The 20,689-nt window shown below is 42.0% G+C and overlaps 2 protein-coding genes across 4 annotated transcripts in view; one reads left to right on the top strand and one right to left on the bottom strand.

The window, feature by feature from the left end:
* The first annotated feature begins 105 nt into the window (after positions 1–105).
* Positions 106–5,893, top strand: dimt1l (DIM1 dimethyladenosine transferase 1-like (S. cerevisiae)). The gene is made up of 12 exons (XM_088994257.1): positions 106–237; positions 1,191–1,264; positions 1,335–1,421; positions 1,530–1,591; positions 1,665–1,758; positions 1,825–1,874; positions 1,969–2,092; positions 2,159–2,251; positions 2,324–2,388; positions 4,729–4,792; positions 4,872–4,978; positions 5,201–5,893. The coding sequence occupies exons 1-12, from the start codon at positions 180–182 to the stop codon at positions 5,241–5,243; spliced, it is 921 nt and encodes a 306-aa protein (XP_088850383.1). The 5' UTR covers positions 106–179; the 3' UTR covers positions 5,244–5,893.
* Positions 5,894–6,364: 471 nt separating this feature from the next.
* Positions 6,365–20,689, bottom strand: part of LOC148899175 (kinesin-like protein KIF2A) — an 18,827-nt gene continuing 4,502 nt past the window's right edge. Inside the window, exons 5-22 of one of the 3 annotated variants that reach the window (XM_088994246.1) lie at positions 19,770–19,883; positions 19,547–19,591; positions 16,761–16,861; positions 16,575–16,670; positions 16,436–16,490; positions 16,198–16,360; positions 15,612–15,702; positions 15,470–15,533; positions 15,289–15,380; positions 15,057–15,199; positions 13,981–14,185; positions 13,266–13,376; positions 13,109–13,176; positions 12,804–12,926; positions 10,925–11,072; positions 9,520–9,621; positions 9,319–9,457; positions 6,365–9,244 (exon numbers count right to left, since the gene is read on the bottom strand). In XM_088994246.1, coding sequence (XP_088850372.1) covers positions 9,159–9,244; positions 9,319–9,457; positions 9,520–9,621; positions 10,925–11,072; positions 12,804–12,926; positions 13,109–13,176; positions 13,266–13,376; positions 13,981–14,185; positions 15,057–15,199; positions 15,289–15,380; positions 15,470–15,533; positions 15,612–15,702; positions 16,198–16,360; positions 16,436–16,490; positions 16,575–16,670; positions 16,761–16,861; positions 19,547–19,591; positions 19,770–19,883 — 1,946 coding nt within the window. In that variant the 3' untranslated portion in view covers positions 6,365–9,158. The remainder of the gene's footprint in view (positions 9,245–9,318; positions 9,458–9,519; positions 9,622–10,924; positions 11,073–12,803; positions 12,927–13,108; positions 13,177–13,265; positions 13,377–13,980; positions 14,186–15,056; positions 15,200–15,288; positions 15,381–15,469; positions 15,534–15,611; positions 15,703–16,197; positions 16,361–16,435; positions 16,491–16,574; positions 16,671–16,760; positions 16,862–19,546; positions 19,592–19,769; positions 19,884–20,689) is intronic. The other 2 variants (XM_088994247.1, XM_088994248.1) reach the window with 2 other exon arrangements.

Below are 20,689 nucleotides of genomic sequence, written 5' to 3'. Positions count from 1 at the left end.
ACGGTCGTGTACATGTACTGCTGAATTGTTGTGATTGTCACATCGACTACGGCCACAAGGGGCCCCCCCCCCAAAGAATCTGAACACATCCAGCGAAGAAGAGCATCCGATGGTCACACGTGTTTACAAAATCACTTGGGAATATTTACTGTAGCATTTCTATCTACAAACGCAGCAAAATGCCGAAAGTTAAAGCGGAAAAGAAAAGCAGGAAGCATCAAGAGGTTAAAAATCAAGGTACGTTTACCCATGTTTGAAGTTAGCAGCAGCATGTTTCAACGCTAGAGATCATTCTAAAATGACGATCCTGCACTTAAAATTTGTTGACCATAACTGAGTACGATGCAGCATTAATCGTAGGCTTTATCCGAGTGATAAATTACACTATTTCAACCGTCATGTTGGAAAGATTCGCGTGTTGACATAAACGTTGAGTAATGTATCTATGGTATTGAAAAAAAAGCAGACGGCAAATGTATTGGTTTATGCGGTCTCAATGACACGACAGTACAAACTACAAGTAACTTTTGCTGTCTGATGCTGTTTAAATGTAATTCAAAGTTTCCATATCACTTTTTAAAGATGCAATTACATTTGCTAACTAGCGCCTTCGCAGCCAGAGGCTGTGCTCCACTGTTTGTCTGCAAAGTTGACATGGCAGTAGCCCATTTCCTACCCTTACAGAACACGCTCTGAGTGGGAAGACACAAGATGTACCAAATACGACTACAGTACACGTACTGTTACGATTTTAATGGTGTATCTACTTGCGGTCATGTTGGAAAAGGTAGTTTTTAACTTACCTGCGGTGACAAAAAAAACAAAACATCGGAGAGGTGTAATCGATAATCAAATGAATAAACTATTTTATGATCCAGGTTATTATTTCGGTACAGTGTTTATCTTTAACATTTCCAGATTCTGATTTCAATCTCAACAGTAATTATAATCCCATTCTAATGTAGGTCATAAAAGCAGACTGATTATGGTATCTTTTGTTTCATTAAAATGAGGCAATTGCTTCCATCAGCTTTTAGTCTAGGTTATTGCGTCCCACTGGTAACCTGAAATTGTGGCACCGTCTTGAAATAAGCTCCCCTTAAATATTTTACTACTGCTCCACGACCCACCGGCGGTGAATCACGATTGTAAAACTGAATTATGGCTCACAGCTAACCTCTGTGTTGCAGGTATTATGTTCAATACAGGAATCGGTCAGCACATTTTGAAGAATCCTCTGGTGGTCAACAGCATCATTGAGAAGGTTAGCTTGACCACATTTGTAAATGTGACAAGTTTGTTTGATTGAAATTATTATTTGACATTATTTTCAGGCTGCCCTCAGGCCAACCGATGTTGTTTTGGAGGTGGGACCTGGAACTGGTAACATGACAGTTAAACTACTAGAAAAGGCTAAGAAGGTAAGAATATTCATTTGACGTCTTCATAATATCATTCACTCCTGAAATTCGTTTTGGAAAACAATACACCGTGCAAGCTGGGATGAGGCTGACCTTGGTGCGTTGCAGGTGGTGGCGTGTGAGTTGGACAGCAGATTGGTGGCTGAACTGCAAAAACGAGTACAATGCACGTGAGTGACTGATTTTCTGGAAACACTTAAAAAGCCGATGTGTGTTTAGTAAGCATATCGTGTCTTCTGACAGACCCATGCAGATCAAACTTCAGATATTAGTTGGGGATGTTTTGAAAACCGACCTCCCCTTCTTTGACGTGTGTGTCGCCAATTTACCATACCAGGTAAACACTTTTGCATTGAGCTGAATTTTACATTTAAAAGTTGATATTTCATGTGTCATCCCAAAGATTTCATCGCCATTTGTCTTCAAACTGTTGCTTCACCGGCCATTTTTCAGGTAGAAAACTTTACTCTAAGATTGTCAAGTCACGTTTGGTAGTCGTCTGCAGCTCGTCTGTATGTGTATGTGCGTGTGTGCTTGTCCATTTCAGGTGTGCCGTTTTAATGTTCCAACGGGAGTTTGCAATGCGTCTGGTGGCTCCGCCTGGAGACAAACTCTACTGCCGGCTGTCCATCAACACTCAGCTTCTGGCTCGTGTGGACCACCTTATGAAAGTATGATGTGGACTTTGGTAACTTGATGTCTTACAGAGAAGAAACTGAAAATGTTTTTTTAATCAGGTAGGGAAGAATAATTTCCGCCCTCCTCCCAAAGTTGAGTCCAGTGTTGTGAGGATAGAGCCCAAAAATCCTCCTCCCCCAGTTAACTTCCAGGTTAAGAATTTTCTTTGTTGTATTTGGAATGCTCAAAAGTGGACATTTTATCATGAGGTCTGTTGTGTTCAGGAGTGGGATGGCCTGGTCAGAATCGCCTTCGTAAGAAAGAATAAAACTCTCAGTGCTGCATTTAAGTGAGTATGGTTGAGAAATGTTTCCAGTTCAACGTCATACTATGTTAAGGGCACAATTTACCTGTTTCCATTTTTGTGTTGACTAAAGCATTGCATATCCTTTGCTTTTCCTTTCTTCAAAACAGTTCTAAAATAGCCAAATGGAAATAGGAAATATGTTGTCTCTCTTTTCAAGTACCTTTATAACATCTCACAAACAGTTGTTGCTGATGTCACTTATTTGACTGTTTTGTGTGGATTTTTACATATTACATAAAATGACCCACAACGTAATCAACATGATTTTTTTAACATAATATGAGGTTTAAGGTACTGTTCAATTTGGTCTCGAGTTCAGCAGGAAAATCCACCTGGTTTTGTCCATCTCATGCAGCCATGCCTCCTCCTTTACTGTCGACTGAAAATGAAAATCACTGTTGCTTTGCGTTAAGGTAAAAAGTGGGCCTCAATTAGTCAATGTGACGTCGTAAATAAAGTTCTTCTCTTGGTTCAGTTCTTCATTTGTGTAGGTCTAAATATTCAATCAGCAGGAAGTAAGGTGATATACAAAAAATAATATTTATTTTTTGCTCTTCACGGGAGAGAAGGAAGCAAAAAAAAAGAGAGAGAGAGAGAGAGAGAGCGCGTCTCCAGCAGATATAGACAACAGGAGTGATGTCATTTTGAAAATGACCTATCATCTGCTAGATTCAATCATGAATATTATATTAGACTGAAACAAGATAGCTTAGAGGACAACCAACGTCACTTTTTTGTTTCTTAACTGACGTCAGAAAACCGTTTTATAGCATCTAAAATACCCAAAACACGCAGTATGATATTTTTATTAAAATTTAAAACACCAATAAAAATTACGTAAAGTGTCCAAAATCTGCAAAAAAATTGAGCTGCGAATTGGGCATTTTGAGAAAGTCCCGCCCCCTGTTCGTGACGTCACGCCAAGACGTCTTGCCTTGCTGGAGAATCAAAACAATGGCTTCAGATTCAGAGAATATGCGTTCTTGTTACACATCCAGTTATGAATATGATTCAAATAGTTCTGAAGAGGAAAGCATACATGTTTGCAATCGATTAAAGAATTTATTCCGTGCCATTATGAAGCAACATTGAGGGGAAATGTCTCACTGAAAAAGAGGCACAACATGGCGGCCTCCTGTGGCCACCTCCGTTTCCACAGGCTGATAAATTCCTTATATGGAGCTTGGACGCCCTCTTCTGGTGGCTTTTGGGTGCAACACGAGGTCCCCAGACCAAACAAGTACAGCAAAATACATTGACGTGATGGAAGGACTGCTACAATGTGTCTTTTTCGGTCAGGGGCGTTCCTTTAGTGACATCACGTACGGACTCGTCACCAACTCAAAAACAAGACTTCCTGAATATTCAGCGCGAGTCTTAAAACGTAAAATATAGCTATATGCGGTGGAATCTTATTAAAATACGCTCAGTAGAAGTCATTTGATGCCATTTTACAAGTTATGGACACAACTTGTCCGGAGACGTCGGTTGTCCTTTAAGGTTTTAACTGATCTACGTACATGTATACTAAACTAACAAACTAAACAAATAACTAAACTACATACATATGTAGAATAACTAACTGATAAGAATAAGTAGAAATGAAATCACATTGGATGTTTTTAGGGTGTGTATCTAACAGTCACTGTGGTGACATTTTGAGTTAGGAGAAAGTGGTAAAATGTCCACCCACTGAGTTAGCTAGTAAAAACAGATGGACTTTGCTGCTGAACTCATATTCACACAATATTCATCCGAATACTGTGTTTAGACTATTGGAAGCACATGCATCAGTGTAAATCCAAAACCTGCTGCACAATGGTCAACTATTAACTCATTCGCTGCCATTCCCGAATTGTTTTGGGAATTGAAGTGTGACGTAGGGCGCCATTCCCAAATTTGTTTGGGTTTTCTTGGGTGCTGACAAAGCGCTGGTCAGACCTCTGGCCATGTTTTTTTCCACGTCCATGAGGGGGTGACATTGGATAAAACCAGACAGAGGCGGCAGCTGTTGTTAAAGCGCTATACAAATCAATATGTATGTTTTGTAATGTATTTTGTACAGCCACCCCCATTTCAAGCTTAGCTAACTAGACCCATATAACTTAGGAATTAATTGTTATTTTCTGATGAAAGAGAGTCTGAGGTTTCCAACGCTGTATTGAATATTTGCGTAGTCCTAAAACTCAATATTCTGTGGGTCCTGCATTTTGAATGAAAATGACAAAAACCCTGGCACTGGAGTGCACACATTTTTGCACATGGTCTGGCAGTGAATGAGTTAAGCGGCTCAAGAGTAACACTGGATTCTTGGGTGTCCAGGTCGACCGCGGTGGAGCAGCTCCTGGAGAAGAACTACAGAATCCACTGCTCCGTGCACAATGTGGTGAGTGCACGGTGAACATTGTGCCTTTGTGATGCGCTGGTTGGAATGATAACACAGCTCATGCTTCACATCCCGACAGGAAGTGCCCGTTGACTTCAGTATCACCAAGAAAATTGAAAGCATCTTACAAGAGGCAAACTTTAGTGAAAAGAGAGCGAGGTCGATGGACATTGACGACTTCATGGTGTAAGTTGACTATTTCTCCCATTGAACTCCTTTTGGTCATCAGGTAAATGACATTCCTGCAAATCTGGACGACCTTCTTATTGTCAAAATATCACGGCTCAAAATAAGAGCTTCAATTGTAGGTCATTCCAATGGCTAAAATAGCATGTTAAAAACATTGTTGGCAATGTGTGTTTATGTCTCGAATGTGTTTCATTCATTGAATCCACTTCTATTCCTCAGATTGCTTCATGCGTTCAACTCAGCTGGGATCCACTTTTCTTAAAAGCAGACATACAAGGATTCATACCACAGGACTGCAGTATTTTTCCTGGAGCCCTGTCATGTTTTTTGTTTCATTGACAAGATATGTCAAGAACTCATATTGAGATTCTAATGCATCATCGACTGAGCATACAAGATTAATGTATTTGAGATTGCATCCATTCATTCATTTTCCAATCTGCTTATCTTCTTCACAAGGGTAGTGGGGGTTGTGGGAGCCAACCCCAGCTGTCAGGCAGTAGGTGAGGGACACCCTGAACCAATTAACTGCTAATAGCAGAGTACACAAAGATGGGCAACCATCCACTCTCACAATCGGACTTAGGGATTTTTTTTAGAGACATGTGTTTGGAATGTGGGAGTACCCGGTGAAAACCCATGCAGGCCCTGGGAGAACATGAAAACTCCACACAGGGAGGCCAGAGATGGAATTGAACCCGGTACCTCTGCACTTTTGAGTTCCACGCGACACTGGATCACTACATTGCATCTATTGGATTAATAGATATCAATACTCCTTTACAATGTTTAAATATTGTATCAGTTGTGTTTAACACACACCCCCAACACCTTTCAAAAATGAATGAATACTTAATATGCAGTATCCTATCCAGAGTTGAATATATTAAAAGTTAAAGCATAAGCAAGCTAGCTTTCTATCTATTTGAGTTACTTTCTGTTAGCGCCATCTATCTGTCTATGTATTGACTATTAGCTAGCTTTCTATCTATTTGTATCTATTTTAGTTACTTTCTGTTACCTATATAACTGTATAGCTAATCTATCTAGCTAGCTATCTATTGGCTATCTATTAGCTAGCTAGCTTTCTATCTATATGATGTACTTCTGGGTTAAGTGAACGCTGGCGCATATGGCTGCCGCTGCTCACCCACAGAAAAACTGATCCTGTGACTGTAAAGTGTCCTTGAGAGTTTTGAAAGTCGCTTATAAATGAAATGTATTATTATTTGTCTGTTCAGTCCCTCACCCAATGAGAATACTGTACTTAAGAGAACCAGTAAGGAATTTGATTGGCAAGCATTAGTAAAAATGGAGTCAGTAGTTTTTTTTTTCTTTCTTCGGGACACCCTTTGCTCTTTGCCACAACACATTACAACTTTAATGGTGTTCTTCACAATACATTTATTGTCATTTTCCCATTTCCAGTTTTTTATAACAAATTGTAACATCGGTGGAAAACGTTGGGACATTGACTTTGGAAACTATTGTCACGTAGCATGAAATGGCACATGGTGTTAGTGAACCCTGTCAAAATATTTTTTTCAGGGACACAAGCGTGAGAAACAGTTTGCTCTCGTGCATGTTCCTCATAAGTCAAAAGTGTTTGTGGGGGAAGCGGGTCAGACTGCATATTAGACATGACTATATAGGCCTATATGGCCTGTGGGACCACAGAGACGACTGACAGGTATCGATTAGCCAAGTGGAGTGGAGGCAATAACTCAGGCATGGCAGGAGTTCGGTGAGGCCATGAAAGCCGACTTCCGGATGGCTTAGAGGAAATTCTGGTCCACCATGCGGCGTCTCAGGAGGGGAAAGCAGTGCACCACTAACACTGTACAGCAGGAGTGTCAAACTGTTTTTTGTCACGATCCACATTGTAGTTACGGTTTCTCCTGGGGGGCCGTTATGAATTTGGGGAAATCATATACAGTAAATGTTCAATGCCGTTCACATATTACATACACAACACACAATAACTAGTTTTAAAATCAAGTCAAAAATATTGATTGTTATTGTTGACATGGGACAATTTAAAATTTTGGTTGGGACTTTAGCAAGCATCAAAATTTCACAAGTTGGATTTGCTTTCGCGGGCCATATTTGGCCCCAGGGCCTTGACTTTGACACCTTTAATGTAAGGGATTAGTCAATTAGCTGAATAGTGCTAGCTATCTCGCTCACTAGCTAGCTCGATAGATGAGCACAGAATTTCACAAGTTTGATTTGCCTTCGAGGGCCGAATAAAATGTGGAGGCCAGATTTGGCCCTTGGGACTTGACTTTGACACCTGTGATGTAAGGGATTAGCCAGCTAGCTGAATAGAAAAAGAGCTAGCGAGCTAGCCAGATTTTGCCCCCGGGCCTTGACTTTGACACCTATGGTGTACAGTGAGGATGGGGCGCTGCTGACCTCGACTTGGGACGTTGTGAGCCAGTGGCCAGAGTACTCCAAAGACCTCAACTCCACACATCTTGGAGGAATCAGAGTCTGGGGACCCTGAGGTGGGCTCTCCGATCTCTGTGGTTGAAGTCACCGATGCGGTTAAAAAGCTCCACGGTGGCAAGGCCCCAGAGGTGGATGAGATCCACCTGGAGTTCCTCAAGGCCATGGATGATGTGGGGCTGTCTTGGTTGACACGCCTCTCCAACATCACGTGGTCATCGGGGTGAGTGCCTCTGGATTGGCAGACCCCCTTTTTTAAAAAGGAACCGGAGGGTGTGTTCCAACTACAGAGGGATCATACTCCTCAACTTCCCAGGTAAGGTCTATTCAGGGGTTCTAGAGGGGAGTGTCCGTCAGGAAGTCGAGCCTCAGATTGAGGAGCAGTGTGGTTTTCGTCCCGTCTGTGGAAGTGGACCAGCTCTACACCCTGAGCAGGGTCCTCAAGGGTGCATGGGAAATCGCCCAACTAGTCGACGTGCTTTGTGGACTTTGTGGAGAAGACTGTGTTCCTCGGGGAGTTCTGTGGAACGTGCTTTGGGAGTATGGGGTACAGGAACGCCTACTACGGGCCGTTTGTTTCCTATACGACCGATGTCACAGTTTGGTTTGCATTGCTGGCAGTAAGTCGGAATCGTTTCCAGTGAGGGTTGGGCTCCGCCAAGGCTGCCCTTTGTCACCGAATCGTTCAAAACCTTTATGGACAGAATTTCTAGGTGCAGCCGAAGCGTTGAAGGGTTCTGTTTTGATGGCCTCAGTATAGCATCTCTGCTTTTTGCAGATGTGGTGCTGTTGGGCTGTGTGTGTCTGTGCGGCGTCAGCTGTGATGCAGACTTTGTACCGATCTGTCGTTGTGAAGGAACTGAGCCAAAAGGCAAAGCTCTCAATTTACCGGTCGATCTACGTCCCAATCATCATTTATTGTCTTGAGCTGTGGGTCGTGACTGAAAGAACGAGATCCTGGATAAAAGCGGTTAAAATGATCTTTCTCTGTAGGGTGTCCGGGATCTCCTTTAGAGATAAGGTGAGATACTCGGTCATTCGGGAGGGGCTCAGAGTTGAGCCGCCACTGCTCCACATAGATAGGAGCCAGATGGGCTGGCTCGGGCATCTGACTAGCATGCGTCCTGGACGCCTCCTTGGTAAGATGTTCCGGGCATGCCCTACTAGCAGAAGACCCGGGGGACGACCTAGGACACACTGGAGAGAATATGTCTCCCAGCTGGCCTGGAAACGCCTCGGGAACCGCCCGGATGAGCTGGAAGAAGTGGATGTGAAGAGGAAGTCTGGGGTTCCCTACTGAAGCTGCTGCCCCCGCGACTCGGCCTCGAATGAGCGGCAGAAGATGGATGGATGGATATATAGTGACACAAATCCTGACGTCATAACATCAGTGCACATGCAGACTGTACATAGTAGCCAACCGTGAATCGTAAACTGGTTTCCTGTGGCAAAAGTGGAAACCATGTCCAGAAAAAAAACAGTTCAAAAGTACAAAGAAAATAATTTAATGGGGAATGGTTAGACGACTCCTAAACATTCTCCATGAGAAAAAAAACCAAAATTAATCTATTCCTTTCCCAAAGTGTTCTTCCTAAATTTCCTAACAAGACTGTAGCGACAGGAGTCTTAACAGTTGCAATTGTTTGAGCCGGTAGGGAAGTCAGTCCTTCAATTTGGCCTTTAACAGACAAGTCGGTCTAGTGGTTCTCCTTCCACCTCCTCGGTCTTACTAAAGGGCACGTGGCCTCTTGGGGTTGATCTGCTTGCTGGCTTTCTCCTCCTCTTGGAGAGCACAGCGGAACGATTTCACTTTATCTGAAAACAAGCAAACAGGATATGAGATCAGTGATAAGTAGTCAGGGTTTCATGTGCGGTAGCTTCGGTCAAACCTCGAAGCTCGGTGAGGATGTCTATCTTCTGATCTAGGATCTTCTCCAACTGAGTGGCGTAAGATTCCACATCGTAGTCCACCTCCTCTTCTGTCATCTTCAGGAGCTCCTTCTCATCCTCCAACCACCGAATGGACTCCTGGAAATAGGAATAAAAGTGTGATGACTCATAAAGTACTTGACTTTCGTGGATGTTCTGACCTGGAAAACAGCCCGGTGGTCCTCCAGGACCTGCTCCTCCATTTCCACCAACTGAGAAACAGCCTCGTGGAAGGAGAAGAGCTGAGGAGACACTTCCTCTTCCTAGGTGACATCGCAAAAACATACCCAGATTGAGGAGATTGGGATTCACACAAAGTAACACGACAACAAAGATATGAAATGTTGCAAATACCTAGTTCAAGGAGGGTAGATAAAATCACAAGAACATGTACTATATGTCCTTCTTAGTTACATAAGTTGACTTCTCTCCACTGTTGCTTTTGTTACAGCAGATTTATAAGTCATGCATGCACTGCCAGATGTGCAAAAATGTGTCCACTCCAGTGCCAGGGTTTTTGTCATTTTCACTCAAATTTCAGAATACAGTGATGCCACGGCTTTAGCTCACAAACGTTTCGCCTCCCGAACATTAAAGTTGCGAGCATATAGTCTTGGCTAACAAAGTTGTTTTTGGCGCACGAACCAAAGCGCACAGCGCCACGGTGGCTAGCGAACAAATTTTCAGCGGATGAACATCAAACCAAAAAGTTGAACAGCGCCACGGTGGTTGGTGAATTAATTTTCATCACGCTCTTCGAGTGCGGACATGGTTTGTTATCGAGTGGAGTACTTTTGCTATGATGCGACCGAAAAAGACCCCACCACAAGATAGTGTTAAGCCTGAAAAGAAATGAAAGAAAATTACGATCGAGCAGAGGGAGATCATCGAAAACACAAACAATATCGGTCCTTATTTATTTATTCTCAGTTTTAATGGTTTCTTATGGGAAATAAATGTTTGTCAGACAAACCTTTCGCCTTACACACACTTTCTGGGAACCAATTAAATTCGTGAGCTGAGGTGTCACTATTGAGTTTTAGGACTACATAAACATTCAATGCAGCGGAAGAAACCTTGACTCTTCTTTCATCAGAAAATAAGAGTCAATTCCTAAGTTATATGGGTCTGGAGCTTGAACAAAAGGCAAATGCTGCCCCATTGTGCAAGGGGAAAAAACATTGCCAGAGGTCAAACCAGCGCTTTATCGGCACCTCCCGCAAGCAAAACCAAAACCCGAAAAAATTCGGGAATGGCGCTCCACATCATATTTTTAATTTCCGAATATATTGGGGAATGGGATCATTTTAAAATCCATAGTGCACTTTGTAACTGTTTTGGTTCAAATCTCATATTGCCTTCATTGTACGAGCAAACAAACTACAGTAAAGTCTCGTTATATCGATATCGGATATATCGATAGTCCCGGTTATATCGATACTATTTCTATGCACGCACGGAGAAAATTACATGCAAACAGGGTCGGATATATCGATAGTCCCGGTTATATCGATATTTTTTCGGACTCCCTTGAATATCGATATAACGAGACTTTACTGTACTTACATTCTGCTCACAGAGCAGTTTGAGGTCGTCTCTTTGTGGCGAACTGTTCTGCCAGTCCTCATCTAAAAAGTCCAGCTGGTTGACAGCATGGATGTTGGCACGGCCTCCTTCTATCACCTGGTTGTGGTCCACAGTAAGCTCCTTCACCCTAAAAACCAAAGCAACATTGATTTCACCGAGATTCATCATATTGACTGAGCAGGTGTTCCTCTTAAACAAGTTGGTGGCTTTTAGATGGAGGGGGTGGGGATGTTTTGGCCACATCACGTGAGCAGTGACACCATGCATGGGAAAAAACTGTTTGAAGATCTGTGATTTTGGTGAGCGTTGCTCTGTCCTACAAAGTTCATGCATACATTTTCACACCCTGTTTATTCGTGAGAGCAACAGATTCCCAACTTCCAGTTCCACTCTCATGTCATATGTGACCAGAGATGGTGACGTATGATAATCAAAAGAAAAGGAGAGGAAAAAGATGTCGCCATCATAGGCAGAAAAAAAGTGGGAGTCACAATTGGGGAAATAAAATTGTGAATCACATGCAGATGAAAGGAAAAAAAGCGGAAAGATGGATGTGATCAGAAGAAAGGGTTGGTTATTAAAATTAACCCACGTATAGAAATCTTAATGCCTATTCACTTCATTGGTTACACTTTCATAGAAAGATCGAATACAAGCACTGTGTCCGAGTAATAAGCAGAATGTCCATCAGTTATAAAATGATCATTTGACTTTTTTCTTTTATTACTGAACAACACAATTACTTAGACGCATCAATACAAAAAGGGCCACCAACAGAGACAAATGTGAGTAATTCATTTGAATCATTTTGCAAATTTCCCCATTGTGGGACGATTAAAGGTTTTCTGATTCTGATTAACTCATTCACTGCCATTCACAAATTTATTCGGGTATTGAAAATATGACGTAGAGCACCATTCCCGAATTAGTTCAGGTTTATTTTCTTCCTTGGGTTCTGATAAAGCGCTGGCCAGACCTCTGGCAATGTTTTTTGCCTTCCACAAGTGTGTAGCATTTCCCTTTTGTCCACATTAGCGCTTTGTTCCAGCTTCAGCTGTTGTGATAAACCAATATTTATGTACTGTATTGTATTTTATTTTGGAGAGCCGCCCTCATTTCAAGCTCATATAACTCCAGATCCATATAATTTAGGAATTCACTCTTTTTGATTAAAGAAGAGAGTTTAAGGTTTCTTACGCTGCAGTGAATGTTTATGTAATCCTAAAACTCAATACAGTATTCTCTGGGTCTTGGAATTTGAGTGACAATGACAAAAACCCTGGCACTGGAGTGGACACATTTTTGCACATGTCTGGCAGTGAACGAGTTAACTTTTTGTCTCGGACATCAGAGTTTCCTGATATTATTAGTGAATATATTTAGTATTTATAAATGAAGGGTATGGTTCCACTTTTTCCAGAAACATCACATTAACACATTACAATGTGTTGTTTAAAAAACAAAAAATGTCAATAAAAGCTGATGTGTTGTTGATCAGCATTATACAGCGACTGTGTGGTAGGTAAAAACCCAGTTATCCATTAATTTTGATGATAAAGGACAAAATTGAATGGCAAAAAAAAAAAACAAGAAAGGTGCAACGAAAGCACCATTATATTTTGTCCCATTTCCTCTTTTACTTAAAAAAATGCTGTTGCGATGGCATGCTATTTTTCTTGACTGTCAACGGAAAAGAGATCATTTTAACATGTATTTTTATACCGTCACATAACACCAGTGCAAACTACTGAACATATTTTTGATTTAACTGCTATATTTGATCTCATTATGCCAGTGTAACATGTATGATTAAAAGTGCATGCATTTATGTTTGTGTAGTGCAGTGCAAGCGCTTGACCTGCCGGGGGAAGTAGCAACAAAGTCATACTCAAAGGTATTGGTCGGAGAGTGCTCAGGGCGACTCCCCTGACCACCCTGAGAGAAGGGGATGTCGGACGGACTAATCCCAAACTCCTTCACTCTACGCCAGGGCGTAGAGGGGACACCGTGGGAGATGTGGGAAAAGGAGAGAGGCGAGAAGAACAAAGGGAGCAAGAGTCAGTAAAAAGCTCAGTCAGCGACTACCAAACTAGGTAAATAAAGGCAACAAGGGATAGGATCCCGCCTCCCCATGAAAATACATTAGTCGTTGGACATGAGCACCTGTTGGCGTAACGGAGCGTGTTGAGGGTATTCTCGCAGGATGTCATCCCGGGAGAAATTGTTGCAATCTGCCCATACAAAGAAAAAAAAAATCCGATGATGGCTGTGTGATGATACAGGAAGACATCACGATAGAGAGGTTACTAAATGAACTCACCATGCACGTTCGGGAATTTTCACCAATGAAAGAGTCTCGCAGGACCTGGGTGAGCTTACTAGCTCGGAATGGAGTGTGGGGCTTGTTGCGGCCGAGAGCCCTAATGCACTCCTGGAAGAGAAGGAGGGGACACATACATTTTCATTCATTCATTCTCACGAGGGTCATGGGGACGGAGCCTATCCCAGCTGTCTTGGGCACTAGGCGGGGGCCACCCTGAATTGGTTGCCAGCCAATCGCAGGGCACACAGAGACAAACAACCATCCACGCTCGCACTCACAACTTGAGACAATTTGGAGTTTTCAATCAGCCTGACACACGTTTTTTGGAATAAGGGAGGAAACCAGAGGGAAGAACATGCAAACTCCACACAGGGAGGACGCAGCGGGATATGAACTCACAACCTCTACACTGTGAAGTCAGCGTGCTAACCACTCGACTATCTGGCCTCCTATGTTGTAAAATACCACTTAAAAAAAAGAAAACAAAACAAAAAACAAGATTGCAAATTGAAGCACATTCAAAGCAAACACATCCTATGGAAATCTCCAGATACCAAGCAAGTCTGACCGCAAAAGTGAACAGCGTGCCACCGGTGTCTAATGAAAAAGAGGAATCTGTAATTGTTTTGAAGATTCCTCGATTTAGTAAGTTCAAGTATCCGGTCTCAACACTCCAATGAAAACCAAACGATTCCCATGTGACCCGGCAAACCTTGAGCGCCAGCAGACTTTTGTTGATCTCCGCACCCTCCAGGCGAGTCTGGCGGTCAGCACTTGAAGTATCAGCGCCCCTCTCGTTGCCGGCCAAGTCGATGAGGGAGAATTTGCCGTGCAGCTTGCCTTTCCTTCGAAGAATAATCTGGAAGACGGCGTGGCTCCGAGACGAGTGGGCATTGGCTGACGTCTGCCCTGATGTCCTACAGAATACAAAATCGGGATTGTTATTATGAACAAGGTCCCATATTTTGGAGTACATAAGGCGCACCCCCAATGAATTGTGTATTTTCAACCGTTTTCCATATATATGGCGCACCTTCAATGAAAGACATTTTCCAAATATAATATATAAATATATACAAGTTTTCCTAATATAAGCCGCACCACATTATAAGGCACTACAGTAGAGGCTGGAGTTACGCACTACTTCTATGGGCAGGAAATTGAGTCGTGGCTGCCGACAGTACTGTAATTTCCAGTGTATAAGGCGCACCCGCAATGAATGCTGTATTTTCAAACATTTTCCATATACATGGCGTACTAGACTGTAAGGCAAACCTTCAATGAATGAAAAAAGTTTTCCAAATATATTAATATCTAAAAGCTTTCCTAATATAAGGCGCTACAATATAGGCTGGAGTTACGCACTACTTCTACGGATGGGAAATGGAGTCGGTGGCTGCTGACAGTACCATATTTTCCGGTGTATAAGGCACACCCCCAATGAATGGTGTTTTTTCAAACTTTTTCCATATATAAGGCACACCAGACTACAAGGCACACCTTCAATGACTGAAAAAATGTTTTACAAATATAATATAGAAATATATCAGTTTTACAAATATAAGGTACACCACACTCTAAGGTGCGACAGTAGAGGCTGGACTTACACACTACTTCTTCTACGGGGGAAAACTACTTCACATATAAGGCGCACCAGCGTATAATGTGCAGGGTCATTTTTTGAAGAAAATCCAGGTTTTGGGTGTGCCTTATACACCGGAAAATATGGGGGAAACATCCGGATGGCTATTTGATATCATCGCCATAAACGGTTTCAACTTTGTGCACCTGCAGCTGTTGCCCACTTCTATGAGTTTCAGGACATCATCTGTGCATTTGACTTCTTTCTCTTGTAGCCCCACAACCTGTACTTGTTGTTTGCGGTCCTCCAAAACCCTCAGTTTAGTTTTGCGATTCAGCAGGTCAAACACCTAACACAAGATCCACAGTGGAAGGAAAAGAGTGATTAACTAGAAAAAAAAATCCAAGCGAAAAGACCAGAAAACAAATTTGTTCTCACCTTTCCACTGTAGATTTCAAAAAAGGTTGCGTACACTTGCAGCTCTAACTTTTTGTAATTGGGTTTCTTCAACATGAGAAATACATCCCGAGCTGGATATAAAGAAAGATGTTGAAAGCCAAAGTAGATATCTTTGAAGCATTGAGCCACAAACATTATGCATTCACGACTTGTGACTTACCAGCCAATGCATAAATTCCTTTTGAGCAGTCTTGGTTCTTCCCAGAAAAATCTCCTCCCATTGTCTAAAAGACAAAAGCTCTTTGAGAAATTGAAAAATGTCTTGAGATTTCAATATGTAGTCGACATTACAAGTTACTCACGTGAGTTTTACCACTTCCTGTTTGCCCATAAGCAAAACAAGTGGCCATGCCCCTTTCAAATATGGTTTCCACTAATGGTCTGGCGGTGAACCTTCGGAAAACATCATACGGACAATTTCATTATATCATTCACTGCCAGATGATGTGCAAAAATGTTTTCACTCCAGTGCCAGAATCTTGAGTTTTAAGACTACATAAACATTCAATGCAGCAGCGTAAAATTTCCGCATTGCGGGACGAATAAAGGTATTCTGATTCTGATTCTGATCTGAGCGCTTTAACAACAGCTGAAGCTGGAACAAAGCATGAACATAGAAAAAAACTGAAATGCTACCCCCTTGTGGAAAAGAAAAAACATTGCCACAGGGCATGGCCACCGCTTTATCGGCACCCAAGCATGAAAAAAGAAAACTCAAACAAATTCGAGAATGGCGCTCTGGGTCATATTTTCAATTTCCGAATAAATTCGCGAATTGCAGTGAATGAGTTAAGTACAGCTGCCATTTTCATGAAATTTTATCGATGTAGACGTTGATCATGAATGAATATCCATTAGCGGGACGAGCAAAGGAGGACGAAACCCAACCTGTAAACCATCTCATTGGTGGTGGCATCGTCAAAGGCATAATCGAAACGGAAGGTTTGGTTCTCCAGGAAGCGAGTCAGGTCCACCTTTTGTTTCGGTTCGTGTACCATCACCACATCCTTGCTGGGAATTGTGATCACATCCAAATCCTTCATGGTGAGTTCTGAAACCAAATGCAGGGAAAAATGAGTTGGCCCAGTCAACACGGTATCCACACATCGGATATGAGACAGTATACCTTTTTTATTCAGGGGACGTTTCCTCACACATACGCATATTCTATGTTCTTCGATCTGAGTGGCGCGACATGAAACATTATATTATTGAAGGGGGTGTCATTATAATCTACGTCCTTAAATCGAGCGCTTTCTTCTCACCAGATCTGCGGTGGTCAGAGGTCGGTAATCAAGACTTGCCCGGAAATCTCGAATCATGCACATGATCTCGTAATTAGGAATAGTCGTGTCCACCTCCTGCAAGAATATTTGGAGAACCAAAATGAGATCAAACCTTACATCACAAAACTGCAAAAATAAATGACAAGTTGGTCGGCATCAATTTACCTGAGCCCTCTTTTCTCTCAGCTCCTGCTGCTGAAGTCGACGCTTCTCTCTTTTCTCCTGCAGCTTCTCGACCTCCTTCACACAGTTTGACTTCCTCCTAGCTGCCACAAGAGCAACAGGAACATTTCCATTTCCCATGACGATACTTGTTTTGGTCAACCACTGCTATTTGTAAGACTCCTCTCAGACTATGTTGTCCATTTCAAGTATTTCTCTCTCTTTCATGCCCATTCTTAACACAACTCTCAGGAAACAATGAATACTATTCAGGGATCACAACAAATAATCCATCAAAATAAAATACTTTGGGGTTTTTGATCTCAAACACTGAGATCACCAGAACTCTGTCCACACCCATACATAAAAACACTGTACTGTATTTTCCGGAGTGTAAGGCCCCCCACGAATGGTGTATTTTCAAGCTTTTTCCACATATAAGGCACACTTGAGTATAAGGCACGCATTCAATGAATGACAAAAGTTTTCCAAATAAAATACTGTATGTACATATATAAGTTTTCCAAATATAAGGTACACAACTATAAGTAGAGGCTGGGGTTACACATGACTTCTACAGGAAGAAATGGAGTCGGTAGCGGCTGACAGTAGTTGTGAGACCTGTTGTGCCTCAACATGACTTCACATATAAGGTGCACCTGCGTATAAAGTGCAGGGTCATCTTTTGAAGAAAATCAAGGCTTTTGGGTGCGCCTTGTACACCGGAAAATACGGTAATGAATAAGAGGTATGTTCCAAAAGGTTTGTGTCCGTAGATAAAAAATGTTCACAGGTGTATTCGTATGAAATTTGCCTGAGATCCCCCCCCCGGCGAAAAATATCAATACATATACACAGTCAATCAGGCTTGCGTTAATAACTGTTCCCAAATTGTAATGGTTTGTGCCTGTATGAGTGTGTAAAGCAGAGGTGTCAAACTCATTTTTCATCTCCTCTACTTATTACATACAGCCTTGACTTTGACACCTATGGTCTACAGCAAGATCCACAACCATATTAACCTTGATATGAACAAGAAGTTCTTTCCTTGAATTAACTAAATCACTGCCATTCCCGAATGTATTCTGGAATTGAAAAGCAGTACGGGGCGCACCATTCCAGTATTTGTTTGGGTTTTGGTTTTTCTGGCGGGGGTGCTGATAAAGCACTGATCAGACCTCTGCCAATGGTTTTTCCTTTCAGGGGGGGGGGCAGCATTTGCCTTTTGTAGAGCTGTCCCCATTTCATGCTCAGATACCTCCAGACTCATAACTTAGGAATTAACTCTTTTTTGATGAAAGAAGAGTCTCAGGTTTCCTACGCTGCATTTAATGTTTATGTATATTATAAAACTCAATATTCTGTGAATCCTGCAATTTGAGTGAATGAGTTAATTTAGCAAAAAAAAAACAACTGCTTACTATGACTACCTGTGTTTGCCCGCACCGTTTGTTGACAGATGGCACTATTTGGTACTACTGCACTTGTGATATTCTTACGCCGCTTCACGACACTGTATTTATGGCGTCCCAATTTTTATTTTTGAATGACTTTCTCGTTGCTTTAACAGCACTGTGTCTCAAACTACTGGAAACAAACTCCTTGTGTGTTCATGCCAATAAAACAAGATTTCTGATTCTACTGCCTGCCCCTCACTCTAGCTGGCTACCTAGCTAGTTATCTATTAACTTTCGAGCTAGCTATAAGCTATCTGCTAGCTGGCTAGGTAGCTTTGTAAAGTGACATTGACAATAATAATAACACATTTGATTTCCAAGCCACTTTCAAAACTCTCAAGGTCACTTTAGTCACAGTATCAGTTTTTCTGTGGGTGAGCAGCGGCAGCCACAGGCGCCAGCGTTCCCTCAACCCGGAAGTAACTCAAATAGAATAGTAAGACAAATAAATAGAACGCTAGCTAGCAAGCCAATAGATAGGTAATAGCTAGCCAGCAAGATAGCCAACCAGACAGATAGCTAGTGTATGGTATTACAGAAAAGACAAAGAGAATTGACTTAACACAACTGAGTTGTGAAAGATGGTGATAAATGAAATGTATTCTTATTAAACTTCATTTGTGTGTGATACAAAAAAGTAGAAGAGTAATTTAAATGTGTGTGTAAAAAGGTGAGACAACATCCCGTTCTGATAACCGGAAGAGGTGAAATTAAAGCAATGGCCCTGCTTTCCTGCAAAGCACCACATTCCCGCTCCATAGAAAGCGCTGTAAAAGAGTCTTGGCCTCCTGATAGCTCCATTTCCCAAGAAGAACAGACTATCAAAGCAGAGGGATGAATAATCTCCACTATGAAATGAGCTAGGTCAGCAGCACCAAGACAAAGAAGTACAACAGCGAAGCAGCACCATCCCTTGTGTACTAATAAGATGCTGTTGGTGAAGCAGCACATGGCTAAAGGTCAACAGCAAAATAAATACAGAGGTTACTTATTTTATTATTTTTATTTCTTGCTATGCTATGCCCAAGACAATTCACCAAGTGCTTCAGAGACCCAAGAAGACCGCTCAGTGAACCAACACAACACATTCAAGTGTTTGACTGACACCCACAAATCCTCTCTGCGGGATGTGGTTTGTACAGTATCTGGGCTACATCACCAAACACCAATGACATCACATGTCTGAATAGTACCTAGCAGACATTTTGGGCATGTGTAAATAAATGTACTTTAAAGGCAAGAGGATTGTCAGATTCTATTGGGAACTATCATAGAACAACAACCAAAAATAAATACATCAATCACTGAGGGCAATGAATGGGTGATACATACAAAGTTGTCCAATTTCCTTTCTGGTTAGCAGGTGATGGTAAGACTCTGGAATAAATGTGGTCAACAAATATAACTTATTTAAATTGAAAAAAATGTAGGCAACAAACTTAACACATGAAAGCTGTATCAAGGACATCAGAAAAAAGTGATCTGAGTAAAACCGATTTTAACACCTGCAAGCCGAGCAAGGTAGCTGTAAGGTGAAAGAAAACTCCCACGTTACCATTCTGCAGCTGCTGCTGTGTGGGAGCCTGGGGGGGCTGAGGCTGCTGCGATGGAGGGGGCACGACTGATTCAGCATGTTGAGACTGATGCGGTCGCGCCTGATTCGGAATGACTGCAAAGTGAAACAAAATGACAATTAAAAACAAAGCCTAACTTTTTTTTTTGTTCGGTCTTTTCAAAAAAACTAAAATATTTTTTTTTTCTGTTTTTTTTGTTAATACTATACTCAAAATGAGAAGATTAGACATTCATCAAGGAGACGCTGCTGAGTGGTTGCGCCTTTTCGGCAGCACGAATATGCCAGCACTGTTTTTGATTGGGAGGAATGTTGATGCCATTTGACCGTCATCACTGGACAACTCTGGGGCCATTGTGCTTTTATGCGCCTGTAATGGGCAGCATTTTCACAGCCCCACTTTAGTCAGCGAAAAGGTCGGTGCTATTGGACAATCTGCGGCTGGATGGATGCATGGCTTGAGGAATCCGCAATGAGCAGAAAGGAGCGTTAGCGCAGATCGCCGATGCAACTGTTGCGGCTTGAAATTGAAGCAGATTTACGTGGGACAGGAGAAGTGAGAGTCTCTTTTCGTCAATGGATACTACAGCTTCATGTTTGCTTTCAGCATTTAGCTTGTAGCAGACGTGCACATTCCACCATGACGTCCGCGATCCATGGTAAAGAGGACACTTTGATCCTCTCCTCTATCATCTAGAACTGCTTCAAGCAACAAAGATGGTGCAGAAAGTGCGGAGATGTCTTTGTGTTGTCATATTATTTGTTATTTTGTTTTTTTGTTCTTTTGACTTCAAGATGGCGCCATGAGAGTGGCTGCCTTTAAAGCAGGTCCTGTATTTTGTTTTTCTACTTATTTTCCTTCCATCTTACTTTCATCATGTTGCTGCTGTGAAATGAACATT

Source organism: Hippocampus bargibanti, linkage group LG04, assembly GCF_051943395.1.
Source record: "Hippocampus bargibanti isolate YZ-2025 linkage group LG04, ASM5194339v1, whole genome shotgun sequence".
NCBI lineage: Eukaryota > Metazoa > Chordata > Actinopteri > Syngnathiformes > Syngnathidae > Hippocampus > Hippocampus bargibanti.
Note: the sequence above shows the minus strand (reverse complement) of the source record. Positions and strands in the feature narration are given on the sequence as shown.